General features: G+C 35.3%; 1 protein-coding gene across 1 annotated transcript in view; it reads left to right on the top strand.

Annotated features, from left to right (window-relative positions):
* The window catches only part of LOC134529460 (dedicator of cytokinesis protein 7), a 262,141-nt gene that overhangs the window by 199,491 nt on the left and 40,781 nt on the right, over positions 1–21,869 (top strand). The window contains exons 28-31 of the mRNA XM_063363592.1: positions 933–1,067; positions 10,437–10,589; positions 15,425–15,580; positions 15,671–15,847. Of these exons, the coding sequence (XP_063219662.1) occupies positions 933–1,067; positions 10,437–10,589; positions 15,425–15,580; positions 15,671–15,847 (621 nt within the window). The remainder of the gene's footprint in view (positions 1–932; positions 1,068–10,436; positions 10,590–15,424; positions 15,581–15,670; positions 15,848–21,869) is intronic.

The following is a 21,869-nucleotide window of genomic DNA, read 5'->3' as shown; positions in this document are numbered from 1 at the left end:
ATAAAGAAATAAATACTGTTGATTGGCGTTCTTGTAGAAAACATTAAATTTTAGATATCAAACTACTTGTTACTAAAGTTTCTTTCCTTTGTTACGTACCATGTGATGTTTTCAAAAATGGCGTCGTTCAAGTAATGGAAATTGTATTTCCTGCCAAACTTTGTGTGTCTGCAAAACTGTTGAATTTTCATGAAAACTGAAAACAATACAATAAATCTTGTTTCTTTTTGTTTTCTTTTTTTGTTTTCATGAATTCTGCACATCACCATTTTTCGGTGTTCCCAGTTATGTGCCACAATTTGAATATTTTTGTATTCTTATGCACAATGCAAGTGCCATATCTACAACATTTATTAAAACAATAACAAAGAAATCTTAAATTTTTCTTAATAAAATTAGTCAAAATATAAACTATTAAAATCTTTTCTCTGTTAGAAATAATAGTCACAATAAATGGCTGAGGGAGGTCAAGAAACTGATGAGGTTGTAAATTTTGTATTTTCATAGTATTTTTTTAATACTTTTAAACAGCTTTTCTTTCATGTAAAATTTTAAATTTTAATTGGTTATAAAAATATTAAAAACATTAATTTTGCAAACTCAAGTAATTGTTTTTTTCACGTGCACTTTTATTGAAAACTTTTGCAGTAATTAATTCTGTTTATTGTGCATTTGAAAATTTTTTTTTCTGTAGGATATGTAAACTGAATTGGGAAAGATTCTTATTAAATTATTTTTTTAGTTAAATCATACTTAGTGGGCCTGTCCAAATTACAGCATTATATAGTTCTGCTCAGCTCACATTAACTTTATGTTCTTTTAGCACTAATACTGCATCATTTATTATTAAATTAATCATTAAGTGAAGACTGTCCACTTGTGTAATTCTAACTACTGAAGAGCGTCACTAATTTTGTTCTTTTTTTTAACAGATGGCATCTCAGTTGGACAGTTTGCAAGGCCTTTTGGGATCTGTTCTCAAAGTTTTGCTCCATGCGTTAGGCAGAAACCAGAGCACTTGTGTATTGCAGAACATGTTTGCAACTCAACGCTCACTGGTTTTTAAGGTATATATATATATATATAGAGATACAAGGCCTACTCTTATTTTGGATGGTCTTTAATTTTAAGTTTGTTTAAGAGCTTCATCTGTAAGGTATTAAAAATCATGTGCATTCTCATACTTCCATATCATTTTTCCAAGCATAATTTTGTAACTAATTATATAAATTTAGAGCTAATAGCATTATTGATATAGGAAAGTGTGATAGTGTTTGAATTTTAATTATACTATTTAATATATTTATTGAGTTATATCGTTATATGTGGTAAACATATATACAGAGCCAACTTTCCATAATCCAGGGTCACAACTTTAAGAAGTGCAGAGAAACCTGAAAATCATAGTTAAAATGATGGACAAAGTATTTTTACATTAAATTTTATTATTTTAAGCAAACATATCATAAATTTATACCCACTCAGGCGAAACAACTTAATTAAAAAGAAAAATTTTAAATTGCCTTTGGATTAATAAAACAACGAAAATGGAACAAATGAAGTAAAATTATTATTGTAGACCTCATTTAAACTGCAACAATATAGGAATACTTTTAACAAAATCCCTAGCCTCTTAATTGTTCGTCTCTGGTTTTTGCAAGTTTGTGAATGGATCCCACCTTAATATTATTGTGTTCTGGGCACCCGTTGCACAGGTTACTTTGTAGCCGATACTGTTGTCGGTAACGTCACCCGTCTTTGGTCCCCCATTGGACTTTTCCTTGGCGTGACGGTGTCGTGGTGTAACGGTCAGCTCCTTCACAGCAGTTCCGGGCATCGCTCTCTCTCGATGATATGAAACAATATCACGTTCATCGCAGCCACACAGTCCACCCTTATGGTTGTGGACCTGACGACTTAACTGCTGTCTCAGGATCGTTGGATGTGGATAGTTCAGTAACTTGTTTCCTGCCAGCCCAAGCCTGGTCATGGCAACCACCAAGACTCTTCATTGCATACTGGCTCGCCTAAACTGTTACACTCGTCCACCATAACTGCCACAGACCTCCCAATGACCCCCTCAACATGTTGGATATCCCGTGTCCGTCAGTGACCACACATAAATTGTCAGTCCCACATACTTCCACAGCACTCAGCCACCGCCAGAGCGCGTGTGCGCCATGACCACCAGCTACTGGCTCAAGCAGTGCCTGACGTCACTCCACTGGCACTACTTTCAAACGGAGGAATTCATTTCAAATTATTTTACTGTAAACACATGAAATAAAATTACCAAGTATGTTTTCTCAGAATTGTAGATATAAATTAAATTTTTTTATCGCTATGATATGTATACAGGATGTTTATAAATTGGTGGGCATAAATTTAATGGGTGGTAGGGAATGCCCAAATAAACAATTTGTTTTTATTCCGGAAACACAACCCTGCAATGTTACAGACGCAAACCATAGTGCACAAATTTGAATTTCGAGACCAAACTATGGGACACTCCAGTCACTGAGAGGATATGCAATCGCATCGGTTAAAGGTTCCACATGAAGTAGGATGGCTAGCATGTCACAAATGTAGAGTTAATCATACGTCATACGCACTAACAACCAGCAGTCTGGTGTACTGCACAAGGGATGGTTGGTTGAGGCGTATTTACTATGCCCGGCAGTTATCTTGGCGTGTCTCAGCGCGGGGGTGCGGGGACAGCGGGACAGGAGAAAGAAGAGGGGGTAAGCAGGCGCCACGTAGCCGAGAGCCGTGTAGTGGCTGTTAGGAAAACATCGCCCTTCAGTGTTTACCCGAAAATGGAAGGCGAAGGTGGCAGCTCACAGAGGCGCGGTAAAGTTATACATAGCGGAGAGCGGGAAATAATAAAAACCGTGATGCAGTGTTGTGATGAAGAAGCAAAAAATAAATGTCTGCTCGAGCCTTTACAGAGACCGACAGCAAGAGCAGCAAAATACACGGGTGTGAGTGAACGGTCCATAGTCAGGATTCGCAAAGTCAGCAAAGAACAACCACATGACCCACAGACTATGCCAGGAAAAAACAGGTATTTTAAGTATTTAATAAACAATGGAAATATATCTTTACTACGTTACTGTTACGTAGTGTAAAGTGGAGTAAAATATTTGGGCAGTTAGGGTGTGTGTGAGTTGGGCGCTATTAACAAGTAAGGTCTTGACAGCCTATTGTGGATAAATGATGAGTATGAAGCGTTGACGAAATGACAGAACGGGGAAAACGGGAGAACCTAGAGAAAGCCCGCCGACCAGCGACATCGCCCGGCACGATTCCCAGATGCGAAACTGACGACTCCTAGACAACCGCGGCCCCGACAGGAATGTGAAGCATATTTCAGATTTCGTAAATAAGCGGAGAATTACTTTCATTGTGTACTTTTTACAAACCCGACTAATTATTATGTATGTAATAAACCTTGTTTTGTTAACAAACACGTGTAAAGTAGGTAGCACAAACATACACGTTTATACATTTTACTTGGTTACACCAACAATAGGTTTTGTCTGTCCAATTTAACTTATTATTTCTTTAAGTGAAATGCCGCCCTTTGATGAAGAATTCAACAATATCTTGAATTTGTGTTTCGAAGCAGATATCAGAGGCGCGGTGGTTATTTTGACAATTACAACAACGTGTATTATATATTATTCAGTACCTACTAGGCTAAATATATTTCATGTTAAGGTTTGCCTAGGTGCAAATGCAAGGCAAGGGAATAAGCCTGCGAATAAAATTATCTTCAACATGTACCCTTTTCTAAATGTAAATTTTCACCAGAAAATGTTGTTACGCGTAACAGGTGTACTGATTACGGAAACACACACAACTTATATTTTGATAATATTTTTAGCAGTGAAATACTGTGGTAATACCTAAGATAATGTACCTACTTATTCCTCTACCTGTCTTTTGCTATTGACAGGCCTGTTTTAATGTACCCTTAATTTGTACTCACAGTATCGTTAACTTAAAACATGTTTGTTCTTTCGCAGGGAAAGAAAAACAGGAAAGATACAGATTGATGATTTCGACAAACGTGTGATACGCGATACCATCGAAGAATTTTATGTTACAAGAAAGAGTGTTCCAACAATAAGGAAACTTATTCCTGCATTGAGAGAGAAGATCGAGTGGCAGTGGAGCGATAGGTCGCTCAGAAGAGTGCTACACAATATGGCGTTTGTATGGAAAAAATGCAAAAACAAACGTGACGTCCTTATTGAAAGAAGTGACATTGTCATGTGGCGTTCCAAGTACTTGACGGAAGTTCGGAAGTTAAGGTGCGAGGGCAAGGAAATTTTTTATTTGGATGAATCATGGATAGATACCAATTTAACTGTAGACAAATGTTGGCAAAAAGAAGGGGATATCAAAGGTATTTTGAAATGGAGTAGTGCATCCAACAGACTCATAGTTGTGCACATTGGATCAGAAAATGGTTTCCTAGAAAACTGTCTTTTATTGTTTAAGGCTGGAACTTCCACTGGAGATTACCATGGCCAAATGAATTCGGAAAATTTTGAAAAGTGGCTGAGGGAAAGAGTAATGCCGAACTTGCCTCCTTCTTCAGTAATTGTAATGGACAATGCTCCGTACCATTCGAAGCAAGAAGACAAGTGTCCGTCACAGTATGCTACAAAAGGTGAAATCGTAGCTTGGTTGAAACGGAAAGGTGTTGAGTGCGACATTACATCCCGCAAATATGTGCTCATCGAGCTGTTGCTAAAACATAAACCCATAGAAAAAAAATATTCTGTAGACAAACTATTGCAGCATCATGGGCATCAAGTTCTTCGTTTGCCACCCTACATGTGCGATTTAAATGCAATAGAACTTGCATGGGCGAAAATAAAAAAATACATTTGTGAACACAACACCACTGGAGAACTCTCATTACAAGCACTCCAAACTCTGACCACAGAGGCAGTAGAGAAGGTAACAACAGATGATTGGGCAGGTTATGTGAAGCATGTTATCGACATCGAAGAATACTACTGGAAGAAAGATTTCATAATGGAAATTGCTATGGACCAGTTCGTTATTAATACTGGCGACAGCAGCAGTGATGAAGAAGACATGTCAGACGGCTCAGATGTTGACGAGATTGGTGATAATTCTCCTTTGGCAGTGTCGTTGTGAATAAACTTGTCTTAGTTCTACATTCTATATGTGTGACATAAAGTTAGTTTCTCCATGTGAAAGTTCAAGCAATACTAACTGTAGTGGTAATAAATAATATTTATATAAAAATATTTTTCTGCATTAGGTTTAATTTATACAGCACCCCCATCAGGATTTGTTAATTTATTGTATCAGGAACTTTAATACGAATCCAATATTTAAACTGTGCTTAGACATAACTCTTATGGTTAATGTTATGTGTTATATGTTTTTGTGTCATCCTCACTGCATTCATCTCATGTTCTATTAATGTTCCATATTATGTGTTATGTTTCACCTCATTTCATGCACCTCATACTTTAGAGCTTAAAATGGTTACTACATGTCTCACATAATTGAACCTAACCATCCGTCAAGGCTATGCTGTAATATGTGACATGTATTTTGTGTTATGTCTCGTCTCATGTCATGCACCTATTGTTGTGTTGCGTCTCATCTCATTTCATGCACTTCAAAATTTCGGATTAAAATGTGTTATGTATCACTTCCACTTCGTTCACCTCACAAGCCGTTAAGGGTACCAACGTTATGTGATACGTAATTTTGCGTTGTGTCTCATATAATTTCACTTCACTCTCTTATCTTCAGATATCTGTGATATTTGTGAAGTTTTGTGGTTTTTTTTGTTTGTCGGTAATGCACTCTGGGTGATTTTGGGTACATTTCCCAGAATTTATTAAATTATGTAATTATTATACTAATACATTTATTCTATGGTATAAGTTGCTATTACTCCAAAAAAGCGCAAAAGTGGCTTAAATGGAAAGTTTAACATAGTAAGTTATATGTTCTGCATTGTTTGTACACTATCAATGCTGACAATCGAATAGTAGATAATAATAGTAATTAATTTTAACTTTATTTTGTTTTTCATCGCCTAATACAATAAATTATCAAGGAAAGAGAACTGCACACTTATATTAAACAAATCATATAATATATATGAGGTTTTGAAGGTTATAATATGCATTCTAAAGTGGAAGTACAATGCAAATTGTATTTACATTTATAATAAATAATCGATTAAAGTGTACTGCAACTGGGTACATTTCCAGCCCAGATTAATTTAATAATTTATTTTAATTTATATTTCTTCGTGCTGTATATATTTTTATCATTTGAAAACTCTTTGGATTTGTTAATGTATATCTATGTAATTGAAGCTCTATGACTGAAACGAACGTTTGAGAACTAGCAATTGCAAGGACCCCTATAGGAACAATTGAACTTGTAATGGTAAATTGCTAATTTGACCCCTTGTTTATTAATGTAAAATTTTATAACTAAATGTCTTTATTTTAAATGTAACGTAAGATTTTGTATTCCGCGCTATTGTTGCGCGCGGAATTGATGTATTTAATTTAAAAGATTTGTAACTATTATTATTTCTCGGCCAATCAGGAGCCGTATTTTAAATGTGGCACGCATTGTTAAACTACTTAAATTAAGAAGGTTTTAAAAGTGAATATAATGGCCTATCAATGAATCGACACGTATCTGACTTCGTTGAAAACTATCTTGAAGAATAGCAATTTAGAAATAGGCATCCGCACAAAAGGATGAAAGAAACGGATTGTTTAAGTGTCATTGTATATTAATAGGGCTTTATCCAAAAGGATAAAGATTCTAGGAGTGCATAAATACGTGGGTAATATATGACTGTGTTTGTTACTCCATTTCGTTAATACGAAACACGTATCACGCCCATAACGAATTTATTTTGTGGCCTAACTTCAAGAAAGTCATTGAGAAACTTAAATATTGTAATATTAATTACGTGAATTTAATTTGACACTCGTATAACACACAACTTTAATTACCCAGTGGTCTGGGAGAGAGAGCATCAAAGCTCTACCGACTTAAACTATTTTGATCTAGCCGAGGTAAAAACACATGTAAATCATAATTCTAGACTGAATCTGTGTATACGATATTGGACCCGAACAAAAGAGACATTTGATTGCTAAGTAAATGTGCGCATCGTCACTCCAGACATTTTTCCATATATATATATATATATATAGTACGGTTACATTGTACCGCGTACAGACATATAAGCTATTGATTAAGTGTATTATTATTATTTATGTATTCATTTATTATTACTAATGCTATTATATTATTTAATCCTTTTATATAAGTTACATCCTAAATGAACTACTTGACCATCGAACTACGGAACTGTCATGCTACAGCATAGCATATATAAACATTGGACTGAACATAATACCGTCAAACATAACCTGATTTCATATTTCTGTGATTGTTGTAATTTCACTCCTGTTATTTCTAATATTTTCTCGCCGCAGATATTTTTTGTATAATATTTTCACACTGTTTTCGGTGATTGTTAATCACCTTCATTATTTACCTGTTCTTGGCTGCAGTGATTACAGCCGCAGGCTATCTTTGATAACTGCATACCGCCGTGGGCGGAAGTACATCCGGGTAATATGTTATGTGAAAGGAAGTAAGAAACCTATTCATTGTACATCTGCAAAAGAAGTAAATCCGTACAAGAAAGTAGTGATGTTAAGACAATGAATGCTTTGTCAAGTAATGGAGAGGTGTGAAATTAAGTACAGGCAGTAAACATTGATGATCAGTGTGTTTTTCTGTGTGTTTGAACATAGACTATAGCTTGATTTGCTTTCACAAGTATTCGTAATAGTTTATCGAATGTTTTATGTACAGAATGTCACCTATAATTGCTCAAACTTGTATAGTACTCACAAGCAGATAACTAATATATAAACCTCGATTGTATTTTTTCTCATGTGCGTAACCATCTCTTTTCGGGTTGATAATTATGTATATGTTGTCTATTTATAGTAATAAACAATAACACTTGTAACATAGGTCTATAATTTAGTGTGAAATACTAGACTTAAATAGCCATTTACTTGAATTGAGTATTCTGTCACTTACCTGGTTTTTGTTCTCAGCCCCTAGATTTTAAACACATTTTTTTAGATTAAAGGTAAAAATTTCAATAAAGTTTTTAAAATATGCACTACAAAATGTTTTATAGTTACATGACTGCCAACAGTACAAAAATCGTAGATTTTTGCAGAAGCAAAAATTTGCAAAAATAATTTATTTCGGTTAAACACTAAATTAAAAAGTATATGAACTTAGCTCTATGCCACAGTGAGTCTAGTAATAAACAGTTACATTAATATTATGCCTTTACGAATATCAGTTTTTTAGTTTAAATTGAATTCAATACGAATATGAATAACAAATTATCTCAGAATATGAATATTGAATTAGAATAGTTAGAATGAGAATTAGAATCAGTTTAAGAAATGTTTTTCACATCATTAACAACTTCTGGAAAATGTTTGTTTAAATATTTAAATTATTAAATAAAACTGTTTTCAATTATACAGCTAACCTATTTTAACCTAACCTAACCAATCAACCAGTACCTGCTACTCTACATGTTGATCCATAAAATTTTCACAGATGGTAAAATACTGTGAAATCGAATGCAATCCAGTTCACAAAAAAATTGAATTTTTTTAATGCTGAATCCCCAAATAAAATGAGCCATATTTACATACTTAAACCTAGTTATTCACGAGTTTTCATTGTTATCACAGTCGAGTAAATTGTTTTTTGGTTCAGCAATATTATAAACACAATTTGTGCTAATTTCATCTGGAATCTTAAACCATTATTTGCGTGTTTTTTTATATGTATATTTTTGATTCGCAATGTCTGTTTCATCATAGATACAGCAAGGAAGCTGCTACTGTTTCACATGGTGTTAGATTGATTATAACTATTGATTTATGCACCGTTGAAACTATGTTGTTTTCTTATTTTATTGGCCACTGCAATAGAGTGTCCATGTATTGTGGTGTAGTAGTCCATGGTTGTTGTTTATTAATTTTTTTCCTCCAGTTTTGGTGCTTGTTTCCACTATATTTCGTGTGATGAAATCAATACAAATGATATTTGATTTTCAAGTTTGAAATGACAAATATGATTTGTTTTTTATCGTTCACTCAATTTTTTTGTTTAGCAAGACAGTAGTAGTTAAAATTTTTGAATAATTGTTGCATGTTTAAAATGTTGCTTATTGTTCATGTTCTTGAATATGAAGGCCCATTAAAACATTAAAATAGGGTATTTATATCACACAAATGGCTTAACCTCAACAGTGAACGTTGAGGTATGTATAGGGATGGTGATTTTTTGTTTTTGCGAAATAGATGCGAAAATATGCTAAATTATATTTTTTCCGCTATAAAATGCGAAATCTAAAACTATTCCGAGATAAATGAGAAATCAAGGTAACAAACGTAGATTCGTCTTCACTCTACACAATTAATTTACCGATAGTATTTCGTTTCAGTTCAGTATCAAAAGAAACCATCATTTTATGGCGTATTCAGCACAAGTATCTTATTGTCACAACAGTTTCTTTTTTAAAAATATACTTTTCTTCAGTAATGTAAAATGAGAGAATTGGCTAAATCTTGTTTTTAAAAATGCTACAAAATGCTAAATTTCAAATTCAAAATGCTAAATGTTATTATTTTAAATGCTATAAATCACCATCTCTAGGTATGTATGACATGTCAAATATTTGTAAGGAAACAAACATTCGTTGTTTCGAAGTGTTAGTATTCAAGGAGGTTGAATCAAATATGAACAGGTTATTATTCATATTTATATTTGAATATTCACACAGGCATAATTATTATATATATAAAATGCTTTCTTTATCTGTGCCATTATTTTTTTCTGTTCACCAATCATCCAAACATTACTAGGCAATTTATGAAAGTTTGTACCTTAAAAATTGCCAAGTCAGTGATGTTTTTTTTCCCAAGAATTTTAAATTTCATTCTGTTGTTGGCATTCATGAGTACAAACTCTGATGATGTTTTATTGAATCAACGAGGCATTGGATCTATCCCAACAAACTTTGCTGGGCACAGTGATGATACATTGGACACACATTCGGGAAAAGCTGAGTTTGAATCCTGATCTAGCCATCTTAGTTTTAGTTTTCCATAGTTTCTGTAAATTATTCCAGGTCAATACTGGAATGGCTCCTTACCATGAACCATTATTGATCTCAACCATGATTGATTTCTTCCCTATTTTCTGTTCTGTGTGTTATATGTTTTCATCTGTAATGGCTTAATAGACAAGATGTAACACTAAACTGTAATGTGTTAATTAATAACATGAATTGATTCCAGTTCCCCAACCTGCTGTTTGACGAAGAAACAGAGCATTGTGCTGATCTCTGCCTGCGACTGCTCAAGCACTGTAGTTCCAGCATGGCCACGGTTCGCTCTCAAGCATCTGCGTCACTCTACATGCTCATGAGACAAAACTTCGAAATTGGAAATGTGTGTACGCTTATTCTTATGTTTGTAGTTTGTACAGTACATTAGAACTTAAACCATCATTATTGACAGCCATACAGTTCAATTTTCAAAGAGTTAAAAACTGTGTTTCGTTTTATTTTTTGTGTTGGTCCAGTACCCAAATTGTAAGATTCTGCTGCTGTCATAGTTTGTGCATCTCTACTCCAATGTAAATAATTCTTAAATGTTTCATTTGAAGTCCTACTGTACATTTATGTAAATTTTATTTATTTAAAAATACTTTTTGTATTTAAACACAGGTAAATAAGCTCACCAGACAAAAAATTAGGCACCTTAGTATGTATGCTCAGATAAATCATTTTACCTGTACAGATGGCGCAGAGAACGAACGAGTCCTGTACTGAAGCGCACACATGCTGCCTCTATATGAGCATAACGCAGTAGCAATCAGTGAGCCATTGATGTTTCAAGCAGACAGTATACATCAGGGATGCCACCAAGAATGGTTATATAATCCTGTATTAGACCATAAAAAATCCTGTAAAATCCTGTAAGAAGAAAATTTCTGTAAACAGGTTTTTCATTTGCACCAACATTTTTTTTACAGCTAAGACACAGGAGAAAACAAAGTATTATAAGCATATTTCTTCAAAAATCAGCCTTTCCTTCATTCCAGTTGCATAGGCCTACTTTAAAATAATAATAATGAATGTAAATAAAAAACTGATAAGTTTACATGTAAAGAGTTAAGTACCAGTATGAGGTTCTCACAAAAATCACTTTAAAAATATACACGCAGACTATGACGTATTTGCAGGCATTTCTTGCCTGAACACTCCAACTGCTTCACTTCTTCAGGTTCCTAGCTTTTTTTTCTCAGCTCATCAGTGGGTTTGAATTTTAGCCCCAAATTTTTGGTCCTGTTGTGGCAGTGCAACAATGCATTCAACATTGGCATTTCTAAACAACAGCGACCGTTTTACCGGGTTTCAGCCACTTCAATTCTACTTCCCACTCACGTTTTATATCGTTGTTTGTACAGCGTTCAATCTGGAGATGCCTTGCGTTTTCTTTCCATTTCTTTCAATTACAATCTCCACAAAGATGCAAGCCGAATTTTTTGTACGTAACAATTACTTTAAAATTAACAACAAACTGTAAACACTCCGTCAATCCATCATAGAAATCGTGATTGCATGGTATAACAACACAGACTGTAAAAACACCGTCACAGATATCACTTCGCACAAATATTACGGGCGTGTTCCGTTACATGCACGAATGCATCATAGCACAGAAGAGATAAACATAACACGGTGTCTAAAACAACTGTCATAGATATTACGATGCACGGTATACTTTCATTCGTGAAATAAAAAAATGCTTCCAGACATAAAAGGTAGAGCGTGAATTGTTATCATCATAGAAAAAATGAAACGACGTAGCAAAGTGAAGTGTCTCTTGATGACATGTTATCTATGAAGTGGAGCGGGAGCAGTAAGTAATTATTTATGTTTGTGCGTTCGTCAATTAAAATATCCGTGATTCGAAGTCCTTATCCGTTAATCCGGTGTAACTCCAAAATATCAGTGAAAACGGATAAAATCCGTAAAAACTGCAACCCTGGTATACATCAACATGAGTAGATTTAAGGATGTGACAGAGTGGCAAAAAGGGACAATCATGTTTGGCCGTGCATATCTTGTGAATTAAAATTGCTTCCAAACCTGACACAGGAATTGCTGCAGTCAGTGAATGAAAGTCCATCCCAACCTGTTAGCGAGAGAACATTGCAACAGTAACTGCATGCAATGAACAGTTGGAGTCTGTCACCTCACAAGAGGCCATTGCTCAACAGGCATATAAAGTTGCGCATCTTCAAAGGGCTAGAAATCATCGAACATGGACAGTAGCTGACTGGTGGAACATAATGTGGTGTGACGATTCATGTTTTTTGCTTGTATTCCAATGATGCATGTTGTCTAGTACGCCGAAGGCCAAATGTAGTATTTCATCCTGGATGTGAGCAAGGTCAGGTTCAAGCCAAAGGTGGATCTGTGATGTTTTGGGAGTGTTTTTATCATGGATTGGGCCCGCTCACTGCGGTGACCACTAACATGAAACATGTTTATTTAAACATTCTGGATGATCAGGTGTTGCCTTTCAGTCAACATCTGCATGATGAGAATGTAATTGATACCCCGATTTCACAAGGTGACAGCAGCAAAGTCCATCGGGTTGGACGCATATGGTACTGGTTTTATGAACACTCCCCCACCCTATTACATCTCGATTGGCCTGCAAAATCATCTGACTTGAACCCCATTGAATATCTGTGGGATATGTTGGAACAGCGGGTAAAACACTGACCTCAGCATCCCTGCAATTTGGTGGAATTGCACAATCGAATCCTCGGTGAGTGGCTTAACCTGGATGTGATGTACCTACACAGCCTTGTGGACTCACTTCCTAACCAAATCTAGGCTGTTATCAAGTCCAGAGGTGAGATACACTGTATTAAATGATGGTTGTAATGATTTCTCCAGTAGTGACTAATTTTTTGTCCGGTGAACTTAGATACTATTTGAATCATGCCCAGCAAAAACTAAAGTCAAGGACAAACTACTTGTTGTTTCCAGGCTTGAGGCTACATCTGTGAAAAGTTTCTTGTGCTTAATATTTCAGTATTTGTTGCAGTTATTTTCAAGGGCAGTTAGCCAGTTTACAGTTAAACATTGTTAATTCTGGCACACTATTTGTAAGGGGTCATCATTCCCTGGTAGTTGTAATAGGATCCTTTAAGGGCCCCGTCTACCCATCTAACTAGCTTCAGGAAAAACAACTCAATTTGAAAAGTACTCAAGATATCCGAGTGTGGTCTGTTTACAAAAAGCCGTTAAGAATTCGCTGAGGGCCGAAAGGTACTTTTGATTTTGAATTAAGTATTTTTAGAAGAGTTAAAATGTCTAAAAGGCGTGTTTTCAGAGTAATTTTTAGACGTAAAACAACCGGTACAGATTCTTGAAAGCACTTGAGGGACTTGCATTACACCTTTGCCTTCATTTCTATGTTATATAATGTTACATCACTGCTCAAATTTCATATTTGTCCTATGGACGACGAGACGACTGCACTCAAGTTCAAAGCCTTATGCTTAGAGGCAATACCGTGCTAGAAGCACGAGCGAGTGTCTTGCTTATCATCCCGCCTCACTAACACACATATACCCCTGACCAGACAGGCCTCTTCAGAGGAAATGGTTGGAAGTGAGGCTGTTCACTGAGGTTGAGTTTGCTTATTTGATGCAGCAGCATTGACTGTGGCTGATTCTTAAATGGTGAATGTTTATTATTGTGTTAGAATAAATAATTCTTGGTATTGTTTAACCTGTATCAATATTCTCTGTTAAAATATTATTGGTTTGTTTGTTTATTTATATGGCTTCTCTGATTAGTTTGTGCCTAGCTGGAAATACACTACAGGCCATTTAAATTGCAACAAGAAGGATGCACCTGTAGGAGCCCTTTTGGAGCTCAACAGAATGAAATAGCACGTGCGCCATTAACAACAGTGCTGTGTGGCATATAAAGAAGTTTATTGAAGTTTATTGGGTTTCCCTATCATTAACGCACACAGACAGAGTGAGCATGTCATGTTGAAGATCACACCAGCCATATTAAGACGTTTCAGCATTAGACCGCAAAAGAATCTTGGCCTATAAGAATTTTTGATTATTTTAATGCGAAATTGGTTCTGGCCTGGAAAGAAATGTGAGCACAGTAAAGCAGAATATGCAATCAGTGGGTCAAGGAGGGATGCAGGAAGCCAGTGACCCCATCACACCAACGAGTGTAATGACAGACATCTTGTGCGTTTGACCATGACAGATCATACAACCACATCAAAACACACTAGCTGAGAAATTAAGGCATGTGATTTTGTGTGAAACTGAAGGTTATTCAGTCTTTTGGCCATATTAACATGCTGCTTTGGTGTGCATTGGTACTAGGATGTTCCCCAAAATTAGTATGAGTCACTCCAGGGCCAAGGATTGAACCATTAATACTTGTCTGGCATGACTATAGATTACTCTCATAATAATGGTTGATTTTTAATCTCTAAGCGATTAAAAACTAATATTTTAAATTTTATTTATTATTAGTAGAACAGTTATTATTCAAAATGTATTGTTTTTTCAAAAATTTTAATTAACATTTTTATGAATGTAAATCTTTTTGGAATTATAGGAAATCAGAGGAAAAATTAACAGAAACCATTGCATGTAATGAAATCGTGGAAAAATGCTTTTAAAAATCAGTAGTCTGTACCCAGCACAAAATATTTATTCATAGTGCAGAATATTCAGCAAAATAATTTATGAAATAAATAAATTATGAAAATTATAACTAGTCTTGTGTCCAAATTGTTAAAATTCTAGACAGCTAGGGAAAAGAAACATAAGACACAAAATGACCAAAATGGGATTAGTTCAACTATCTGTTGACGTGAAGAGTCTGCTCATGTGGTTTTAGTTGTATAACAGAGCTTTTAACAGTTTTTTTTAAGACATAACTTTGGGTTAATAGAATAAGTCTTAATTTTCCAATGCCTATAGGGAAAAAGTAGTACAAGTTAAAACTTGGCTTATACTATAATTAGGCTATGAATGAAATATTTTGTGACTTTGAATCCTATTTGATTCAACTTTTGAAAGCTTACTTTGCCTATGCGAGTATTCATATTTATACTCATAACAATTTTTTATAGTATTTAAAGATTTTGATTCAAAGTTATATTAAATTTGAAGATTTAAGTACTAACACATGCCCTTGAATGTTTTGATATATTTTTTCCAGAATTTTGCTCGTGTGAAAATGCAGGTTACAATGTCCTTAAGTTCACTTGTTGGCACAAGTTCATCATTCAATGAAGATTCTCTTCGTAGATCATTGAAAACAATACTAGTGTATGCAGAAGAAGACAACTTACAGGGTACTACATTTCCTGAACAAGTACGTTTCACACGACAGTGCCTTTCAAGTAACTTTTTGTGCTATGTTATTTGAACTTACATCATTGTCAATTTGTGGTTTTTTACATAGGTAAAGGATCTAGTTTTTAACCTGCACATGATTCTTTCGGACACAGTGAAGATGAAGGAATTTCAGGAAGATCCAGAAATGCTTCTAGACCTAATGTACAGAATTGCAAAAGGTTACCAGAATTCGCCAGATCTTCGCTTAACGTGGCTTGCAAATATGGCACAGAAAAATGCAGAGGTATGAGTGTTTTTTTTAGTCTTAAATGGAACAATTTGTTTGAATTACATCAAAACCAATAATGGAAGGCTGGAAGCTGAAGTAGAATGAGTGAAACTGGATTATGATTTAACTACAGACCCCAAATTTTTTTCTGTCATCATTGGTCGAGTAGTTCAAATTTATTACTTGTTAATTCATACCCCCACTTGATTCCGTGGCCTCTGCTGTGTAGATTGTGTCGTGACATAATATCTGAGGATATAGGATTACATTTATTCCTGCTACTGTAATTTTTTTCCCAATTTTTTACTTTAATGTTGTTAGTTTTTAATTTATGTAGTTGAGTTGTATGTTGTACTAGATTGTGGTATGGTACATTGAAGTAAAGAATCAAGTTAATACTCTATAAAGTTGCAAATAAATTTCTGAAAAGACATTGTTTTGCTGTAGGAGAAAGTCAGATATGAAACATAGTAAATATATATACAGTAATCTCTCAATATCCAAGTTAATTGGGACCTACCAATGCTCAGATAATTGATATCCCGTAAAAAAAAAACCTGGATAATCTGTGTCCTGGTAAGGGCTGCCCTTGCACCTTATACATATTTGTCTTCAGTAGAATTCAGAGCACAGGTGATTCGAAGCACAGATGAAGTCTTTGTGTACTGTCTCTCAGTTTATTGGAATGTAAACAATATAGCACTGTGTCGCCATGCAATCTTTCTCCGTCTGCTGGAGAGGTGGCAGTCACCCACTTTTCTGCCCCCCCTCCTTTCTTTTATTTTTTTTTTTATCCCTCTACAGCAAGTTATTTCTTCTCATTTCATTTTTCTTTCATAAAACTAGCATGCAGAGAAACTTGTGCAATGCTGGAGGAATATATAAGTAGCACTTCAATACACCAGTTCTCCGAGGTGTGCTTTTCAAAGGCCTAACAAAGTAAAGTTTCAATAAATCAAAGATAGATTCAGCAATACGTACGGATTTTGCAGATCTGTGGATGCAGTGTTCGTCATGTTGCAGTTACAAGCATGGGAAATAAATAACATGATAAAACAATACTGTTTGAGTCATGAAAATGTGTAGTGATAAGATACATGTAGATTACCTTTATGTACATGACGGTCATTTACAATGGCAAAAGAGGAAAAGTTAACTCAACACTGCTCAAGATAAGATCGCAAAAACCATGCACACACAAATTCTGGCTATTTTGTTTTTAGATTTTTATCTGTGTCCCTTCCTCCAGCCGAATGCCAGCCAGACACGTCACACACCGGGCGCCTGCCGGACAGATGGGTGGGCAAAAAGTATTGTAAAGACACGTGAAGCAAACAAAACGGAGACTGGGAACATGAAGCAGCAGTGAGGGCATCCACTTCGGGTTTAGAGTATGATAAGTGTGACAGCTGAGGGGGTGGGAGGTTAAAAGGGTCGGACCAAACAGCTTCCTGACACAGTAACAGGGTGGTTAAAAATATAGAACTGCCAAGCGAATAAATGTGCCAGAGTGATGCCATCATTTTTTTTTAGAGCTTCAGAATACAAAAAACTAATAATTAAACTAAAATTAAGCACTGATAATCCAAAAACCAGATAATCCAGGACCGGATAATTGAAAGTTTACTGTACATTGAAATAAATACGTTATAGACTGGATAAGACAATGAATTCTCACTTGTCTCCACATTTTTCGTTTACTGAACACTGACGTGTAGTAAGACTATTAATTGAGGTAACTCTGCACAGAAATAAGATCTCTCAAATTGGTTTTCATTTTACTGAATGCTTGTATGTTCGTAAACATTATAACATAGTATTTGTTTGCAGCAATTCTTTCTTGACCTCATAATGAATATCTTCATATTTAAACATATCAAAATGTAATAAAAATGTGTGTCATGATTTCTACTTGTCATGAATTGGTTACACGAGGTAATGTTTGACGTTATGATAAATTAGTTATAACATCTTGAATCACGTTAAAAATATAATATTTAGTTCATTGCAAAAAAATATTTAAACCATTTACGAAGAGTTACTTCATGGAATGGATAAAGGTGAAGAGTGTTTTCCGAAAATAGAAAACGTGGATAGTATAATTTTCTGTAAACAAATAAACCCCTCAAATTTTTAAATATTTGGTGATCAAGGTTGTGTGTAACAAATGTTGCGCCATTTTTCTGTGGTTTTAGCTGCTGCAGTACAGTGCATTTGGCAATGCGTAATTACACTATACACCAATCCCTCGCATAGCACGTCTTCAATTAATGCGAATTCAGTTAGCACGATGTAAATTTTACTGCCCTAGTCTCGAATAGCACGTCTGTAAATTTCAGTTAGCACGAAATCGCCACAGGCTAAAAAAAAAATCTCGGAAACGACACGACGTCAGGTATGGAATTCGAGGGGGGAAGAGTGGTTTGGAATGCGAGGGGAAAGAGATGCGCACGCAGATAAACAAACACCGGGCCGCACTGTTGATGCCCGGCCGCAGACCAGGCCGTACCGTTGATGCCCGGCCGCAGACCAGGCCGTGATGAATTGTAGAGGTGTAAAAGTAACGAAAAAAAAGCGTACCCGTATGTATTCGTAACTATAACAATTAGTACTCGTTACTATCGTATCGTTACGTTACTCGTTACTTCTGATACCGCATAACATGCTATGTTATGTTGCAGCAACGAATCGAGTCGTATTGTGTACGCTAACAGTATGACGTCGCGTAAATAATAATAAATAGAATATAAACAATTAACAATATTTCATAATTAACAGTTTTTGTTAACCAAAAACAATTAAATCTCATTAGAGCGGCTTTTTTATATTATCTCTTTTAAGATAAGAACAAAAAACGTGAAAATACGCGATAATAAAAAACAAAAACATAATTACATATTTCTAATTTGTAAACAATACTTTGTTACGTTGTTTCTGTTCCAATCTCAAACTTTTTCTACACACAATTACTTTAATAAACAAACATCGTTCTTTGTAACGTAAATACATCGAATACGCGCGCGCATGCGTAAAACATACGAAAAATGCGAGTAACGAGATGCAGCCGTGTGTAACGTTTCGTTACTCGTTACTATATGGCGCACCCGTTACTCAGTACCGAATACATACGAATTGCTACAGCTCTAAATTGAATTGCGCAGCTGCAGTTGGAATAATGGCTTCCAAGCGAGAGGGTGCATCGTGTTCAACAAGTGTTAAGAAACGTAAAACTATTTGTCTTGAGACAAAACTTGAAGTTATAAGGCGTGCTGAATGTAATGAAGGACATACGTATATTGGTCGTGCTTTAGGTTTAACAGAGTCAACTGTGCGGACAATTGTGCGAAATAAGGACTCTATAAAACGTCTGTGTAAGTCTGATGCTGTTGGTACTAGCGGAAATGTTTTTGATATTAGATATAGGAACCGAAATGAACACATGATTCACATGGAAAGATTGTTGAATGAGTGGTGCAGTGAAAAAAATCATGGGCCTGATAGGATTGGTGTGAATCAAGCTGTGATACGGGAGAAAGCACTTTTAATTTTTGAAAAGTTAAAAAGTAAATATCCGGACAGTAACGTCAGTTTTTCTGCCAGCAAAGGGTGGTTTGAAAAGTTTGTTGAAAGATACAATTTGCACTGCATAAAGAAGAAAGGCGAGGCCGCGAGTGCAGATTCAGAAGCAGCTGAAAACTTTCCAGATGTTCTTGAAGATATTATAACTGAAGGAGGATACAGTGCACAGCAAGTGTATAATGTTGATGAATCTGGAATTTATTGGAAAAAAATTCCAGACCGAACATACATCGCTAAGGATGAAAAAGCCGCACCAGGATTCAAAATATCAAAAGATCGCTTTACACTTTTACTGGGAAGCAATGCAGCTGGTGACCATAAATTAAAACCACTTTTAGTGTATCATTCGGAAAATCCAAGGGCACTGAAAGGATACGCCAAGAGTAATTTACCAGTGATATGAAAAGCTAATCGCAAAGGTTGGATGACTGCCGCCCTTTTCAGTGACTGGTTTCGCAACTTTTTCGTACCAGAAGTAACTGCATACAACAAGAGACACAATCTAGATAACAAAATGTTGTTAATTTTGGATAACGCACCTGGTCATCCAACAGAAATAACTCATTTGTTTGAAAATGTAAAAGTGGTGTTTTTACCAAAGAACACAACATCGCTGTTGCAACCAATGGATCAGGGCGTTATTGCAACATTTAAAGCTTATTATCTTCGACGTACATTCCGCCATCTCATTGCGGCCACGGATGGGGATAATAAACAAACCACTAAAGAATTCTGGAAGTCATACAACATTAAAAATGCCATCGACAACATTGATGAGAGCTGGAAGGAAATATCGATGTCCTGCCTTCAAGGCGTGTGGAAAAAGTTGTGCCCTTCTTTCACAGAGGAATTCCGGGGGTTCGAATCTAACGAAGACCATTTGAAAGATGTGACAGTTGATATCGTGGACATGGGCCATCATCTAGGATTCGACGAACTCGAGTCGCACGATGTGAACCAACTGCTGGACTCGCATTCTCAGGAACTCACAGCTGACGAAATAATTGAACTTGACGAGGAACAGTGTTTAGTTCCAGATGAAGAAAATGCCGAACCTAAGAGAGAACTAAATAAGAAAGATGTCGCCAAATTTTTTTGTTTAATAAACTAAGCATTCTCTATCCTAGAAGAAAATGATCCCGATGATGAACGCAAAAACACTGTGATTAAAGGAATCAAACAAGAATGTGAAGTTTACAAAACTTTTTTGACAGAACAGAAACCAAAGCAGACGAAATTGGACACGTTTTTTAAAAAAAAGCAAGATGATAGTGTTAATTTCACCCCAGATAATATTTAACTAACTTTTATGTTTTGTATATGTACATATTTTACATATTTTAATGTTATGTTTGTGCTCTAGGGAAAATATAAATCTGTTTATCTGTTAACTGATTTGTTTACATAGCCGCATAATAAGAGGTGTGCATAACAAATTAAATGTTTACATATGGCTGTGTGTTTTAAAGTTATATGAAACCGGTTCTTAATTTCATAAAAGTGTTTTAATTTTGTTAAGTTTTAAACGTAAGAACAAAGGATCCAGCTGCTTGCAACAGCAGGCAGACAGACGCACGCGCGTGTTGAAGGTCACGCCTGGGCGGGCAAGCCAACCTGCTGACTGACGGTAAATATGTTACCACTTATCTCCCGTTACACTGTGCCATGTTTTCTTTATCTAACGTATTCGGTGGTAGGCTTAAAAAGATAAATGATATGACATATGCATTTTCAAGTATTATTCTACGCATTTATATTATGTAAAGATTACTTCCCTACACATCTTGGAACACATTAAATAATTTAGCCTTATATTTATGGGGACTAATGCTTCAGAATACGCGATTTCGATTAACACGAACATTTTTAGGAACGAATTAGTCGTGCTAAGTGAGGGATTGGTGTACACTTCGTAAATATACCATCTTATAGCCAAAAGAATAAGAAAAAATATTTTTTCAATAGATTTTCATGTTGGTTCCTTTGTTTTTAACTAAATAATATTTTTATTTCCTGAGGCAAAACAATAAATTTATTTCATAAATTTAAAATTTATATTTTATTTTAAAAAACTTAAGGATGTTTTAAATAAGGTTGTGTACAATATCATTTCTATAATATTTTGGATTTTTTTACCTAGATTCTACTGTAGAATTCCGTTAGTAAGACACATTTTAATGAAACACAGTAAGATGCTGTCATTTAGGATTTAACTATACTTTTTCTGTGTGACCCACAATGTATATGGCGGTAGAACTTCAGTATGTCGTTAGGCACAGCATACTACCACAGTGCAAAAATTCAGCTATGAATAATTTTTGTCACATGTGCATTTTTAGGTTTTCTTTTCCTGTGTGGGCTAAACACAATAATAGTCCAAGAAACAGAGGCACAAACCTGTGAAAAATTTGTTCAAAGCTGAATTTTTACACAGTGTTAGAGTCGACTTTGCATAATA

The sequence above is a fragment of the Bacillus rossius genome, chromosome 2, assembly GCF_032445375.1.
Source record: "Bacillus rossius redtenbacheri isolate Brsri chromosome 2, Brsri_v3, whole genome shotgun sequence".
Lineage (NCBI taxonomy): Eukaryota > Metazoa > Arthropoda > Insecta > Phasmatodea > Bacillidae > Bacillus > Bacillus rossius.
This window is presented reverse-complemented; position numbering and strand designations above follow the sequence as displayed.